This window comes from Aotus nancymaae, unplaced genomic scaffold (genome assembly GCF_030222135.1).
Source record: "Aotus nancymaae isolate 86718 unplaced genomic scaffold, 86718_ANA_hifiasm-v0.15.2.pri h1tg000003l, whole genome shotgun sequence".
NCBI lineage: Eukaryota > Metazoa > Chordata > Mammalia > Primates > Aotidae > Aotus > Aotus nancymaae.
Genome location: NW_026988414.1, coordinates 5574029 through 5589601, shown reverse-complemented (window position 1 = coordinate 5589601; position 15573 = coordinate 5574029). Strand labels below are relative to the sequence as shown.

Genomic DNA, 15573 nt, shown 5'->3' with positions numbered 1-15573 from the left:
TTTCGTTTTTACATTTTTACCACATGACTTTCTGACTCTCTTTATCAAGTGTGTTGAAATCAATCCATGTGTTGATTGGAGCATTTCCTCATCCCTTCGGCATATTGACTTGTTTGGGAGGGACAAGGGTTGGCAGATCTGAGCAACTAGGTATTCCAGGGCGGTGGGTGGTCCTGGGTCCGGAGCCCTTGGGAGTTGGTCAGTGGTGGGTTTGTGTTGAGCCTACAGAAGTCTGAGACGTGTGTTTGGAGGGGAGAACGAAGGGATGGCTCTGGAGGACTGCCTTGGCAGGTAAAATTATAGTTCCCATACGAAGGGAGGATGCAGGAGCTGTAATCCCATCTCGTTGCCAGGCAAAGTTCCTACAGATTCATGGCAGAGCTGTCTGTGCAAGCAGCAATCCAATTTTATGTCCAAACAAATGCAGCATGTAGATTGGACTGACTGCTTCTCCGAGAATAGCAAAGACAGGCATTCAGGTCAGCTGGCAAAAAAAAAAAACCCACCACCCCCTTTTCCCTTTAACATAGGGGGTGGGATTAATACAGTAGCAGATTAGAACTTTATTTGTTTAAACCTTGCGGAATCTGTAAGCATTCACAATCCCCTTGACTTGTAGTGCCTGATTGTAAAAAGAACAGTTGAATGAGCTGATTGTTTTCTGGTTTTTTTCTTTAATGTATTTTACAAACACTCTGGTGACAGGCCTGACATGCTGATTTCTATGTACTCACACTTCAGTGTGGGATTACAGCATTAATAACAGAGTTCCATGCATCATGCCATTTTTAAGCATGATCGTTATGATAAAGGGCATATACTTAATTACAGGCCTGCTTAATTACAGCTCTGTTGAAGCTCGTTTGTTTAGGAGAATGCTAATTGCGCCACGGAGCCTGAGGCACATCCTTGCTTTCATCTGCTGGAGGTAGCGCGATGCTGTGGATCAGCATTTTGTTAAAACTGCCACCAAAAATAAGAAAAATTAAAAAACTAGAAGAAGAAGAAAGCACTGGCCTGGTACTGAAAGGAAACCTGCCCAGCACATGGCTTTTGGTGAGAGCAGAAGCCAGGGTTAGCTGACCAGCCCTCCCTCCTCAGCGGGCGCTTTACCTTCTGTTGTCTTATTTCATTTTTCTTCACCCTCACTGCATCCTGCTGAGAGAGCTGTAGTATTATGCCCACCTTACAGACAGGGCAAGTAAGGCTCAGAGAGGTGGGGTGGCCTGTGCACAGCCACACATCTGCACCTGCAGAGCTGCAGTGAAAACTCAGGTCTGCCAAGCCCCAAGCCCCTCCTTCCCTGCCACAGCCCCCCATAGCCCCAGTGCACGTTACACTCTGGGTTTGACTCCTGGCTCCAGCCCAGCCTCAGAACTCCTCTAAGCCTTGCAAGTGGTGTATTAGCTCATTCTTGCATTACTATAAAGAAATACCTGAGGCTGGGTAATTTATAAGAAAAGAAGTTTAATTGACTCATAGTTCTGCAGGCTGCTCAGGAAACACGGCAGCATCTGCTTCTAGGGAGACCTCAGGAAGCTTCCAATCATGATGGAGGCAAATCCAGAACAGGCTCCTCACATGGCCAGAGCAGGAACAAGAGAGGGAAAGAGGGGAAGGTGCCACACACCTTTAAACAACCAGATCTCACGAGAACTCACTCACTATCACAAGGACAGCACCAAGGGAATGCTGTTGAACCATCCACAAGAAATCCTGTCCCCCAGGCCCCTCCTCCAATACCGGAGATTACAGCCGAACATGGGATTTGGGTGTGGACAGAGTCAAACCACATCAAGTGGTAACGTTGAAGCTTGAATTATTTGATGCGTGTTCGCAACCTTGTGTGTGGCAGTAAGCATGGGTTTTCTTTCCTTTTCTATTTTGTAGAACTGGGCTAGGGGAGAATTTCTTTACCTCCCAGATTTGTTGGTGGTAGGGGGACTTTGTAATGGCCCCCCCCATGGTTTGTTGGGGGTTGAGGGGGGCTTTATCATGTCCTTTTTCTCCCAAGGAAAGGGCAGGTGCTGTCCCTGCGTCTGGGTTGTGACTGCAGACTGGTCAGGCGGTGTCGGCAGGAGAAGCCCCATCCCAGCCCTTAGGCTGCGTGGAAGGGACAGGTCAGGGGTGAAAGGGTTCACCCTGAACATGCGTCTCTGTCTTCAGCTGCTCACACAGCATGTCACTCTGCATGGTACTCAGAAATAGACTAAATACTGGAACACCACAGTCTGTCTGCTCTAAAAGAATAGCAAAGATAAAATGCTGGTTTCAGCAAGGGAAAAAGAAAGGAAGGAAGTAAATGTGGCTCCCCAGGAGAAGCCAGGACAGAGATGATTCATGAACATTCTTTTGGAATGCATGAAGCATGCATGCCGTTGATTTTAAGAATTACGTTTTGCAAACCTCTAGATATTTTAAAATATGAAAAGGCTGCCCAGATGAGAGGAGACATGGATGTTATGGAATTAAGAGGGGATTTAGTGGTCCCACAGATCAGCTTTCTACCCAACACACAAAACCCCTCCCTAGCTCCCCAGCAAGTCGCTGTCTGCGTCTAGCCCCTTATGCTGTGACCACCACGAAAACATGTGCAGACATTTGATTTTGTTCACCTCAAGGCTTCTCTTATCTGAACCCCCACTTTTGCTGCAGTTCTCATGTGCTGGACAGCATCCCGGGCTCTGGGGGTGCTGGGCAGGGTGTGCTAGGATGAACAGAAATGGACAGGATTGAACAGAAAAATGACAGGATTGTGCCTTCCTGGGCCATCGAACGTGATGGCTGCTCCTCCTTCCCTTGTATTGTCTGGCTTCAGATTCCCTCATCACCCTGGCCTCCTGGAAAGCCCCCAGGATGGCCTCTGGGAAGGTGGTCCTGGCTCTGAGTGCCCCACTCAAGATCCAAGCAGACCAAGGTTAGTGACCCCCTGCCTGGGCACCGGGACTGTGGCACTGTAACCTTATGATGCTTTTATTATTATTATTATTATTATTATTTTTTGAGACGGAGTCTTGCTCTGTTGCCAGGCTGGAGTGCAGTGGCGCAACCTCGGCTCACTGCAACCTCTGCCTCCTGGGTTCAAGCGATTCTTCCACCTCAGCCTCCCGAGTAGCTGGGACCAGAGGTGTGTGCCACCATGCCCGGCTAATTTTTGTATTTTTAGTAGAGACAGGGTTTCACCATGTTGGCCAGGATGGTCTCGATCTCTTGACCTCGTGATCCACCCACCTCGGCCTCCCAAAGTGCTGGGATTACAGGCGTGAGCCACCGCGCCCGGATGATGCTTTTAAATAGTCAGATCACGTTACTGACTTACTCTCAACTACAGCCACCTTCTTTCCTATCTCCTGTTATTCCACGTCTCTTTCATTCCATCCTACACAGTTGGGTGTTTGGACCTGCACTGCGGGACTCTTCCTGGGTCTCTCGTGAACTCTTCCATTATATTTGCCCATGATGGCAACTTTTTGAGATCTGATTGGTTTTCACTCTGTTATCTGGTGTATAGACTGCCCACCTCGGCTTCCCATCAGGAGTGCATTAGATGCACATACCATGTGTGCTTTTGTTTAAGTCATTGATCATGCCCTGGGCACCCTTCACGGGGGTCACTCAAGGTTAGCATCGGTCTCTTATTCAGCTTCTTGAATGTGTGGTTCAACCAGTTATGGACTCTGCTAACCTCCACAGTAGCCAGCAGTATTTATCCAGCTTGTCTACATGGATAACATGAGAAATTTTGTCAGATGCTTTGTTGAAATCCATATTCTTTCAGCCTGCCTTCATCTTTGATATATTAGATTTTCTAAAGTGGGATTTGGTGGGCAGATTATCTGCTTAGCAGAGTCTCGGTGGTCCTGGTGGCACTTGCTTCTCTTTGGAACCTCCCTGTGCTGGTGTGAGAGCCCTACTCCTCTTGACCCAGCTCCCACTGCGAGCTTCAGCCCATGGGAGCCTATCGCCTCCTCCCTTTCCTCTGAGTTTGTTAAAATATGTTTTCTAGGCCAGTTGTGGTGGCTCACGCCTGTAATCCCAACACTTTGGGAAATTGAGGTAGGAAGGTCACTTGAGGCCCAAAGTTCAAGACTAGCCTGGACAGCATAATGAGACCCACATCTCTACAAAAAATGAAAGTCTGTTTTCTAGAAGAACACAGGGAGCATCTGACTATTCCCCTCCTCCTGTCGTGAACTCACTGACAGTGGTGGTCTGTCCTGTTGCTTTACCCGACAGCTCTCCTTGCAGTCAGGATTAGGTCTGAGCAGGTCTCCTCATCTCCTCTGCCGCTGGCCCAGTCAGGAGCATGTGGGCTGAGCGGGGAGTGAGGCCGCCAGAGTCCTGAGGGCTCCCTTGCTGCTGCCTCTTGCTCCTCAGGCATTTCAGGAATGGTCTTCCTTTCCTCCCAGTGACTGCCGTGGGCATCCCGCAGTGATCTCGCTTCTCACCTTTGCCTCCTCACTAAGGTGTTACCGCTGGGCCTGCCTGAGGGCCAGAAGGTGCCCTCACCCAGATATCTTGATGCCTTCACATGGGCCAGGTTGGCCATGGGCCCCACCGACTCCCCAGGGTGCCCCAGTAGGTCTGGGAGGGCCAGTGTGGGGAGGGCCTGCAGATGAACCCAAAGTGCCTCTGAGGGACTTCAGGGCCCACTGGGAGATGGGGTGAGCACCCTGGCCACTTCCTGCTGTCTCTCAGTGGCTAAGGGAGGGCCTTGTCCTAATCATATGTGGGTGTGTGTTGCATATATACATGTATACACATATAATGGAAATATATAATTTATGTCTTATATGTCATATATACAAAATATAAATCTATAATCTATGTAAAGGCATATTTTTACATAATATATGTGATATATATATTTGTGTGCTAGGCTGTTCTTATGTTGTTATAAAGGAATACCTGAGACTGGGTCATTGATAAAGAACAGAGATTTAATTGGCTCTTGGCCCACAGTTCTGCAGAATGTGCAGGAAGCATGGCACTGGCATCTGCTTCTCAGGAGGCCCCAGGAAGCTTCCAATCAGGGTGGAAGGGGAAGGGGGAGCAGGCAGATCACATGGCCAGAGCAGGAGTGAGAGCGAGGGTGGGGGGAGGAGCCACACACTTAACCAGATCTCGTGAGAATCACTCACTACCGCGAGAACAGCACCAAGCCATGAGGGATTCGCTCCCATGACCCAGACACCTCCCAACAGGTCCCATCTCCAACACTGGGGATTACATTTCAACATGAGACTTGTCAGGGACATATATCTAAACTATGTCTATATATATACAAAAATGCTGTTATCGTTGATATGTTTTACAAGTGTATCATCCATTTTCATACTGCTATGAAGAAATACCCAAGACTGCGTAATTTATAAAGAAAAAGAGGTATAATGGACTCACATGGCTGGGAAGACTTCACAATCATGGCAGAAGGCAAAGGAGGAGCAAAGGCATGTCTTACATGGCAGCAGGCAAGAGAGCGTGTGCAGGGGAACTGCCCTTTAGAAAACCATCAGATCTCGTGAGACTTACTATCGTGAGAATAGCATGGCAAAAAACCCACCCCCATGATTCAGTTACCTCCCGCTGGGTCCCTCCCACAACCTGTGGGGATTATAGGAGCTACAATTCAAGATGATACTTGGGTGGGGACACAGCCAAATCCCATCAACAAGTTACTTTTTTCTCCTCAATTTGTATTGAAAGCCTTCAACTCAGAGCAACCAGACTGGGCAAACCCATTCTTCCTCATCTCCTCTGCTGACTAGCAAGGCAGGAGCACAGCGTGACAGGAGGCCCAGCTACTGCAGTCAGAAAGCCAGGCTTACCGGACCACCTGTGTTTCTAGATCCTTCTCTTTCAAAGACACGACCATCAGTTTGAAGGAGCGAGAAACACATTCCTTGTGGGAGCAGAGAGAAATTGCTTAATGGGTGAGGGGTTTGGCTTTGGAGCGATGGAAATGTTTTGGAACTAGATGGAGGTGGTGATCACACACCATTGTGAATGTTTAGCCTCTGAATTGTTCACTTTAAAATGGTTAATTTTATATTAATTTTTAAAAACATTTCCCTCCCTGCTTAGATCTTCCCGGTTCCTAGAAGTGATTCCCAGGCTTCTTCCATCCATGGCTTTCATCTCCAGCAGCAGCAGGTGGGAGTGGTGGTGAGCAGGGTCCCCAGGTCCTGAGAGAGGGTAGGCTTGTGCCCCAGGCTGGAGCCCCCTATCCAGTTCCACAGCAGCCCTTCCTGTCCAGCACAGCCCATGAGCCCCTGCCAGGCCCTGCACCTGGTCTGAGAACCTGAAATGCAGAGGTGACTCGGACATGGAAGGGAGACACAGGCCTGGCCAGATCCCAGGGAGGGCCTAAGGGAAGGTGTGCTCCAGGAGAGGCACTCAGAAGACCGGGAAGGACAGCCAGGGGCAAGCATAGAGGGAGGAAGGGGATGGGCAGGGCAGAAAGTGGGTCAGATGCAAGGGGGCAGAGCCTTCAATGCCAGTCGAGACCCTGTCTTGGAAATCCTGACCTTCTCTGTCCTTTGGAGGCACAGGCAATACTGACAGCCTCTGACCAGGGAGGCCTCCCATGGGCAGAGCCCCCCTTCCCCTCTGCCACCCTCAGTACTTCCCAGCTCCCTCAGTTCCTAGTGTCATCAGGCCTGTGCACATCACCTTCCCACCTTTTAAACACATAGATTCCCTAGACATACGGTGACATGTAGGTAGAAACAACTGTCACCAGTGAGAGGCAGTTCTTCACCCCCAAATACTAATAAGTTCTTTAAAACATCAGAGGCAGAAAGCCTGGGGGGTGACTGGCACGTGCGTTCTGCAGGGGAATAAGGAAGCAGTGATCTCCAGCTTGCTGGTGTGTGCAGAGGCTGAGCTCGCTGAGAAACTCCCCCAGCATTCGGACCTGTGCTTGTGAGCACTCACAATTTCCAGGGCCTGTGCGCAGTGCCTGGGTGTGCAGGGAAGACTCTGCTGTGGACCCTGCTATCTATCAGGCAAGAGAAGCTGTGGAAGAGGTGGGTGTGTGCAGAGAGCAGGAATTGAGGACCGTGACAGGTGGAAACAGTGGGCTTCAGGACTTCAGTGGGGAGGTCAAGTAGCCTGTACTATCTAGAGCTTTGGGGTCACGGCTGCCTACCTGTGTAACCCCAGCAAGCACTGACTTCTCAGAGCCTCTGCTTCCCAGTCTCTAAAATGATCAGAAGTGTTAGGAGTTCCTGGCCCATCTCAGCAGCAGTGGGAAGGACATGGAAGTCGGGTAGAGTGTGGGGGCAGCGTCGGGCAGACGGTGGCGGGAGCTGGCACACTTCTTCCTGGATATCCGGTGGGACTGGGCTCTGCCCCCCTCTAGAAGGCTCTGTGGCTCCTTCAAGCCTCTTTTATTCACGGCTGAACTTTTTCATCTGTGAAGCAGCACACTTGCATAGGTGCTCAGAGCTCACGCACAGGTCCGAGTGCATGATATGCTGAATGAGATTGTCTGGGGCTTTTCCCTTGCCCCACTTTCTGGGGAAGTGTCGCCCTGTTAGGGCCCTTTGTCCAGTCTCTTCCTGCAGCTCACAGCAGGTTGCGGCACCACCTGAGATGGAGAAGGCCTCTGACCAGGAGTCTCTGAGTCCAGCAGCCACACTGGACAGCCACCCTTCCAAGCAAGGAGGGCTCGGGGAGGGCAGCGGCTGTAGCCAGCTGTGCCGTTTCTTCTTCTTCATGCTAACCTAAGAACGTTTCGTTTCTTTCCTTCCCTAAAATAAGGTGTGAACATAGCTTCGTTATGTTTTATTTCTGTATGAACATAGCACGAGCTGTTCGTCTCCTGCTGATTGGGGAGGATCTGTCCCAGGTTTCTTTTCCTTCTCTTGTGTCCTTTCCTCCTGCTTTGCCGCTTTCCGCTTCTGCTACTCTCCTTTGTTAGGACTGAAAAAAAAAAATGACCACTTAGGTTCCGGAGAACCAATGTCTCCCTCATTCCAGGAGACAATGGGGGAAGCAAAGATTGTCGTTCCTGGAAGCCCACTCACCAAGGCTTCTACTCTGCTCACTCCGTTCTCCCTGAAACCATAATTTCAGGTTATGAAAGGGTACCTCAGGGTACGGCCACCCCTGACTACGGGGCTCCCCGTCCCTGCACCACAACCGGGTCCTGCACTACTGCGGCCGCATTGGGCCCCTGTGGGTTCCCAAAGCCACCCAGCCCTGAGGAAGCAGCCAGCACTGGAGAGGCCCGCCACTGTCCCAGCAGCTGCGTGGCCGCCGCATTGGCACTGAGAGTGCCTGCATCACGCCTCGTCCAGTGTGACCTGATCCTTGGCGTGGCAGGATTTCCAGTCCAGGTGTGGCACCAGAGTCCTCCTCTCTGAGGTTATAATTCATAGAGGAGCACTCACTCACGGAGGCACACCCTGGGTCGTTTTTGTGTGCTTTTGACAGTGATGCCCTGGGACAGGGTGGAGGGAGGGGCGGCCACAGAAAAGGAACCGTGCCTCAGAACCACGGCCCTGGACGCCTGGTTTTTCCATTCGCTGCGTCCTGTTCCATGCTCTTTCTCTCACATCCTGTTAAAATTGAGTGCACTGGTGAGCCTCGAGTAAGCCCCTCAATGCCCTGGGTCTGAGTGACTGAGAGCGACAGTGACTGTCGCCCCCACCTGCCAAGCACCCACTCTGTGCAGCGCCGGCCCGGTGCCCCCACACTACACTTCCGATGCACAGGCACCCTGGCGTGTAGGCGGCGCTGTCTTTTTCAGTGTCCCTTCAGTTGCTCATCTGCCGTCACCAGCTGGGGTTCAAACCCAGCCAGTCTGACTCCTGAGCTCCTCTTTCCTCCTACTCAGACTTTCCCACCTTAGAGAATGTCTAATGCACGTGCTCACTGCTTCGTCTCTGCACAGCCTGTCCCTGCCAGCTCTGTGTCACCTTCATTCGGCTGCCAGCCCTGGTGACTTCCCAGTTACAGATCAGAGAGCAGACTCCAGGGATGGAGAGTGGGGGTTCTAGACCAGCCCCTCTCAGCTCCTGGAGCTCTTGTCTGTACAACTGCCTGATGCTCAGGGTATGATGAGGCACCTGCCTCTCTCAGTAGGTTGTGTGTCCCGGCAGCAGGGGTGGGACCTGTCCTCTCCCATAGCTCCTGCACACCTGTGCTGGGTGTCACCTGGCTCCATCCTGTGACGCATTCATATTCTCTGTGTCGACGTCTTCAGTTGCTGGACGTCTAAATGCCGTCTTCAATACCTTTAATGCCATCTTTTTTTTCTTTTTTTGCAGCAATGGATGGTGTGCCTTTCATGATTTCAGAGAAGTTTTCTTGTGTTCCAGAAAGTGTAAGTTTTATGCATGATTGCCCTTCCCCTTTGCCACCCTCAGCTTGAGGTCCCTCCATCCTGATTTGCATGGCACACAGGACTGTTCTGGCGACACTCACGCTCCCTCCCCGGAATCTTGTCTGCCTGCATGTCCTCTCTCCTGCTGGAAGCTAAACCCTGCAGCCCAGTGACAGTGACTCCCGAGGTTGGGGGTGGGCCATGTGCATCTCTGGCCCTATCAGCCAGCACCCCATGTAGTAGATGTTTGAGAAATGAAGAAAGCAACAGCTGAGGGATGGGAAAGGAGCGGGAGGCTGTCAGACAAGCTCAGGAGGCTGTGGAGCCGAGCCTGTTCCCTGCCGCATGTGATTAACTCGACCTGAGCTTCCCCAGTTGTGAATGTTCTTTGTCTCCCAAGTCCAGCTTAGTATATTTTGTTCTTTCTTATTTGAGGATGACAGTTTCCTGTCGAAAGGAGGCTTCCTCATTTTCCCGTTGTCATAGCTGCATCCCGCCCTCTGACACGAGGGCGCCATGTACATGTGGTGCCTCTAGCTGTGGTCTCCTGCCCACACCAGGCAGTGTGGACCCCACCGTCCACATCCACACTCTCACCCAGGCCAGGCCCACGCCATCTTTTTGTCAGAGGGACCGAGTGAGCTGGCTGGGACCGAAGGCCGACTTCAGACCGTGAGGGGCACCCATCCTGCGTGGCAGTGGGGTCTCTGTGCCAGGCCACAGTCTCTGCCTGGCACTGCTAGGGTCAGCCCTCCGATGGCGCCAGCCCCCAAGGTGGCAGTGACCCCCTCCCAGCCATGCAGGCTTGGCCCACGCTGGCTCAGAAAACCCGTTTCTGGTTTTGATCCTTTCTGCAGAAGTTGGCCTTGAGTAGCTAATAAACGTGAAGGCCCCAGCTTGGGCACAGCTAAAGAATCCTTCAGTGTTTTTCTTGGATCCAGCTTAAAAACCACCCGGCTTGTGATTTGACCTGCTCTGTAGTTTCCATTTTCGTGAAATAGAATAGGCCTCCTCTGAACCCTTCTGGTAAGCAGCTTAATCTTGAAAAATGCTTGTGACGTGCGGAGCTCCAGTAACTTCAGCCGACTCCACGGGGCCGCGTTGCCATGGCGACGCTGGCGCCTCTCCCGCCGTTCCCTGGGAGAGGCTGGTCTGTCCTGTGCACCAGCTCCAGTTGGGAGAGTTTAGCGGGGTGGTTAGAGCCTAATGACACAGCAGCTGCACCTCTGCTGGGTCCCAGGCATTGCGGGCAGGCAGCCCCACTCTCGAGCCCCTCGGGCTGGCAGCACAGACAGCACCACACTGTTCCGTGGCTACCGGCAGAGCAGCCGCGAGCAGAGCATGTGACTCGGTGGCCCCGTCCCAAGACCGCCCTCGCGAATGTGCTGCTGCGGCCTGGCCAGGACTCCAAGGCCACAGACAACCAGGCCCGATGCCCTGCGCTCCCTACTCTTCTCAGTGCAGCGCCCCGTAGCCCCACCAGGGGTGCCACCGCTTTCAATGGGCGAGGAAATGAGGAAGGGATTTAATTCGCAGCTGCAGCGCGAGGAGGCGCCGAGGCGAGTTTTGAGTCTGGGTTCTCGGACTCCAGAGCCAGCCTCACAAGAGATCCCTGCTGGCTTGGTGGGGGTTCCAGCCCCACTCCCACCCCTGGGCTGCCGCCCTTCAGGACCCTGAGGGCCCTGGGGTTCTGTCAAAGGCCTTCAGGCTTAGCCTGGGTGCCAAGAGGCTACGCCAGGGACTCCTCGGGGTACACAGAACACTCGTGTGCCCAGCAGGGACTCTCAGACCAGGAGCCACATGGACTGGGTGCCCTCTGCCCTCCGAGCCTTTGAATCCAGGCTTCTGTGGGCCTCCCGCTCACTCACTGCCATGTGTATTTGATTTTTCATGCTGTCTGTTGAAAAACCAGCATAATTTTTTTTCTCCAATCTTCATGAAAGTATAAAAACCCTCATTAAAATGCAGTGTTATCATTTTTACCACATATTTCTCAAATGGTCATTGATGGGCAGTTGTTTCATTTACCTGGCATTTCTGAAGACCTGGAATCCTCCCCAGCTCCTGCCCTGGATTCCCCCTGAGGAACTCCTCCTCCCTGGAGTCCCTTAGACCTGCCTTACCCAGACACAGTGGCTGGGCGGCCTCCGGGGAGAGCTTGGGCACCTGCGGTTTACAGCTGCAGTGAGAAAGAGCAAACCTTGCCTGTGTGTTCCACTGGCAGGGGGCGAAGAGAGGAGAAGCGGGCCAGCCACAGTCAGTCCTCCAGGAGACCTGGGCCCCCCAAGTGCCACAGACAACAACTAGGCAGAGGTCCCGCAGCACAGGGGCCGGCACCTCGAGGGCCATATTCCTGCTGCAGGCCCTCATAACTCCTCCTGCTACCCCCACGCATGACCGAGAGTCCCACCGCACCGACGGCCTTCCTGTGGAAAGCGGGTGGGGAAACGCAGATCACACCATGGTTGGAGATGTTGCCATTGCCATGCATAAAAGTACGTGTGAGAGGAGCGTTTTCTAGCCATTTGAAAGGGCGACTTCATCTGTGTTTTCAGATGCAGCCCTTTGATCTCCTGGGAATCACCATCAAGTCTCTAGCAGAAATTGAAAAAGAGGTAAGCAAGCCGTCGGGGAGGGGAGGTCTGGGCCATTGCCCACACACCGGGGTCTCTCATGTTCCCCTAGGGATCCACTCCAGGGGAGGGACAGGTGGAAGTGTCCCTTTCTCTTCTGAGGAAAACACTTTCGTTTCACTGAATGCGTGTCTTAGATAAAGTAACTCAATTCTAATGTATTTCCTGCTTCCAGTCAAATATGACCACAGCTTGTCTTCTCTAAGTCAAGGTTTAACATAAGACAGAGCCGTCAGTTCTCCTTTCTGAAAAGGAGTCTCAGTGTTGGGACGGTGTAGGTTGGAGGACAGGCACCAGGTTGACTTTTCTTCCTCCATTTCCTTTACTATTTGCCACCAGGAGGGGTTTTGGGAAATGACTGAGCCTCTCCACAATTTAGGGGCGTGTCAGGGTACCTTCCGCTGTGCTTCCTAAGCTGGAATGCATCTGGCAGCCTGGTTCCAAACGGTTCACACCTTTTCCTCATAAAAAAGAAAGAAAGCCGGGACTGGTGTACGGATGACAACTCTGAGGAAAGGGGGTTGAGATGATGGAATCAAACTGGAGTCAGACCACCGGGGCCCTCCTGTTTCCCTAAGACAGCACAGGGTGTGTGGCTTCCCTTCTGCAGAGTGGGTTGTTTAGCAGTCACACGCCACCACCAGCTCTCCTCCGAGAGGAGCATTCATCTCAAAGATGGAGATGGTAGAACCATTTCAATATTCTCCATTCCTTGGGGTTTTCTCTTGTGTACCCAGCTAGCAGAAGCAGGCTGCATTATTGAAAGATGGCTGAAATCAAGCAAAATTGAATCAATGTAGTACAACAAATTTCTAAACCTGTCATAGCAAAAACAAGACAAAAAAGTCCCCCTTTGTCTTCGATTTTCGGTATATCATAAAAACCAACCTGATTGTCATATATACATTTTTTTCTTTTTTTTTTTTTTTTTTGATAACTTGGGGGGAAAAATGGCTGGCAACGACATTAGAAACATGGGTGTGCCTAGAATTTCATGCCTGCCTTTCTCAAAGCAAGGGAGCACACAGGGCCCTGCGTGGGGTGCATCCCAGGAAATGTGAGGAAGGCCTCAGAAGGGCTGCTGCTGCCACAGGTGGTCACCAGGGCAGCGGCCACACTGATAGACCTCCAGACCAGCCCCCTTCCACCATGGACGGGGGCAAGTCACTTCCCCGCCGTTTCCCATGGGATCGCGGCAGAGCCTGTCTCACAGGTGCTCTGTGATGCCAGATGGATGCAGGTGTGACGTGCTGGCAGCATGGGCCCCAGTGTCCAGCCGTCTCCCCTCCCATTCTGCTTGGGCTGCCTTTGGGCCTCACAGTGGCACTGTTTAAGCACCTGCCATGTGCTCATCTTGGGGCCTGAGGCTTTACATACATGATCACTGGTTCCCATCCCCAGGCCTCATTCCTCCCTATGTCATGGGGCGAAATTGAGATTCTGAGATGAGGAGTAACTGGCCTAAGACGAGATGGAGACCCAGTTTGCTGTGCTCCAAATCCTCTCCACTGTGATGAAAAGGGGCAGCTCTGTGTCCCTCCAAGGGGGCTCTCTAGGCCAATGGGGACAGTGGGGTCTGGGAGGCCAGTCAACATTGTTCCCAACCCTGGGTGGGCCTTTGAGGTACTGGGGTGGGGTGAGGTGGGTGAGGGTCCCAGTGTGGGGCCCAGGGCATGTGGTAGGAACCCTGTAAACCTTCATTCCCTTTCCCACTCTAAGGACTGAAATCTGCATTTCATTACAATGTAGTGTCTCAGTGCCGGGCGCCCCGAGTCACAGTGTGGCCACCCCTAGGAGATGCAGGGCCAGGGTGGAGATGCACCCTGGAGTCAGTGCCTGGCTAGAATCTCAGATCTTCCACTGACTTTTCTGAGCCAACATTTCTTTTTATGCACAATCAGGATAGTAATAAAAGTGCTTAGTCCAGAGTCTGTGTGGGTTTAACTGAGAAGGTCCAGTGAATGATGGTCTGGACCAGTGCCTGCCTGCCTCAGTGACTGCAGGCTGCCACCATGATCACAGCCGCCACCATCACCATCATTACCATTCTCCTTGTCCACAGAGAAGGACATGAGTCAGCGCAGGCCCACCCATTCCGCCATCCCGGTGCTCTGTTGCTGGGGCCAAAAGCGCCATCCCTGTGGACCAAGGCCAGCTGTATTTTTTGGGTTTAGTGGCAGGTTAAAAAAACAGGTCTGGCCCAGGTGTGATGGCTCATGCCTGTAATCCCAGCACTTTGGAAGGCTAAGGCAGGCAGATCACATGAGGTCAGGAGTTTGAGACCAGCCTGGCCAACATGATAAAACCCCATCTCTACTAAAAATACCCCCAAAAAAGTAGCCATATGTGGTGGCACTTAGCCAGGTGTGGTGGCACACACCTGTAGTCCCAGCTGCTCGGGAGGCTGAGGCAGGCAAATCTCTTGGGCCGGGGAGGTGGAGGTTGCAGTGAGCTGAGATCGCATCATTGCACTGCAGCCTGGGGGACACAGCGAGACTCCGTCTCAAAAACAAACAAAAAAACAGGTCTGTATTTGCTATTGAAGTAAATTAAAGTCGATGTAAAGAAATGTAGGGAATGGGGAGAGATTAGAACCTTAAACAGGGTAGAAAACCGTAACAAGTATCGCTGTAGTCAAGAGCACCACAGAGTTTTTCATTTAACCTGAGGATTTAAAAGTTCCTTGTACCAGCCATTTGCCTGCTCGTACTGTTGATGTCCACACGCTCGGGCCAACTGGCTCCTTCCGCGGTGCTGACTGAAGCTTTTTCCCAAAAATAAACCTGAAGTTGCTTCTTTTAGCCACTGATCTCGGCATTGCTCGTGGGAGTTGGAGGCCCAAGGAGAAGTGGCGCCCGGAGCCAGAGCGACTGGCTGTCACTCCTGGGCTCTGCGTGTTTGGCCCTGGAGCGGGCTGGGTGTCCCCTGGGTTGGGGTGAATTTGATTTTGTGCTTTCCATTTAGAACAGGTCTGGCTGCCCTTGGTGTGGAGCCGAGGAGGTAGAGAAGTCTCTGCCCAGACATTTGCTCTGCTCACTGTAAACCTTTGTATTTTATACCATTAAACCAAAAAAAAAAAAAAGAGAGAGAGAGTAAATACAGTGGGAGGCTGCTTTCAGGTTCCGGGGCACAGACCTGTGCCCGTGCCTCCCGCTCGTCCAGAACAGCTCCCCAGGCTCGCCTAGATTCCCAAACAGGGTGGAGAGCCCCACACCCAGGGAGAGCTGCTCCGTGCTGGGCAGGTGCTTCCCTTTGTGATCCCTCTGCACCCATGGGAGGAAGTGGGGCCCACCCGTTTACAGGAGAAGTCTGGACTCAAGAAGTTAAGCAACCGGCCAGACTCCCACAGCAGCGGCCCAGAGCTGAACGGGGGCCAAGTGTGACCCTGGCTGAATGCGTGACAGTCTTCATCTAGTAAAGAGTAGTCCCACCTTGAAGGGAAACAGAAGTGCGAGCCTGAGGCGGCACTGTCTAGTCTGTCCAGAATCGAGGCCAGTGTGCCTTCTGCTAGCATTAACTGTCCTTGCCGGGCCCCGCCTGAGGGAAGTTTCTGAATTGAAGCCCAAGCAAAGTTGCCACCGTTCAGTTTCAGGGACGGTCACCCTTCAA

General features: G+C 52.3%; 1 protein-coding gene across 1 annotated transcript in view; it reads left to right on the top strand.

Moving 5' to 3' along the window:
• MVB12B (multivesicular body subunit 12B) overlaps window positions 1-15573 on the top strand; it is a 178372-nt gene that overhangs the window by 148256 nt on the left and 14543 nt on the right. Inside the window, exons 8-9 of the mRNA XM_021674030.2 lie at window positions 9276-9331; window positions 11887-11946. Of these exons, the coding sequence (XP_021529705.1) occupies window positions 9276-9331; window positions 11887-11946 (116 nt within the window). The remainder of the gene's footprint in view (window positions 1-9275; window positions 9332-11886; window positions 11947-15573) is intronic.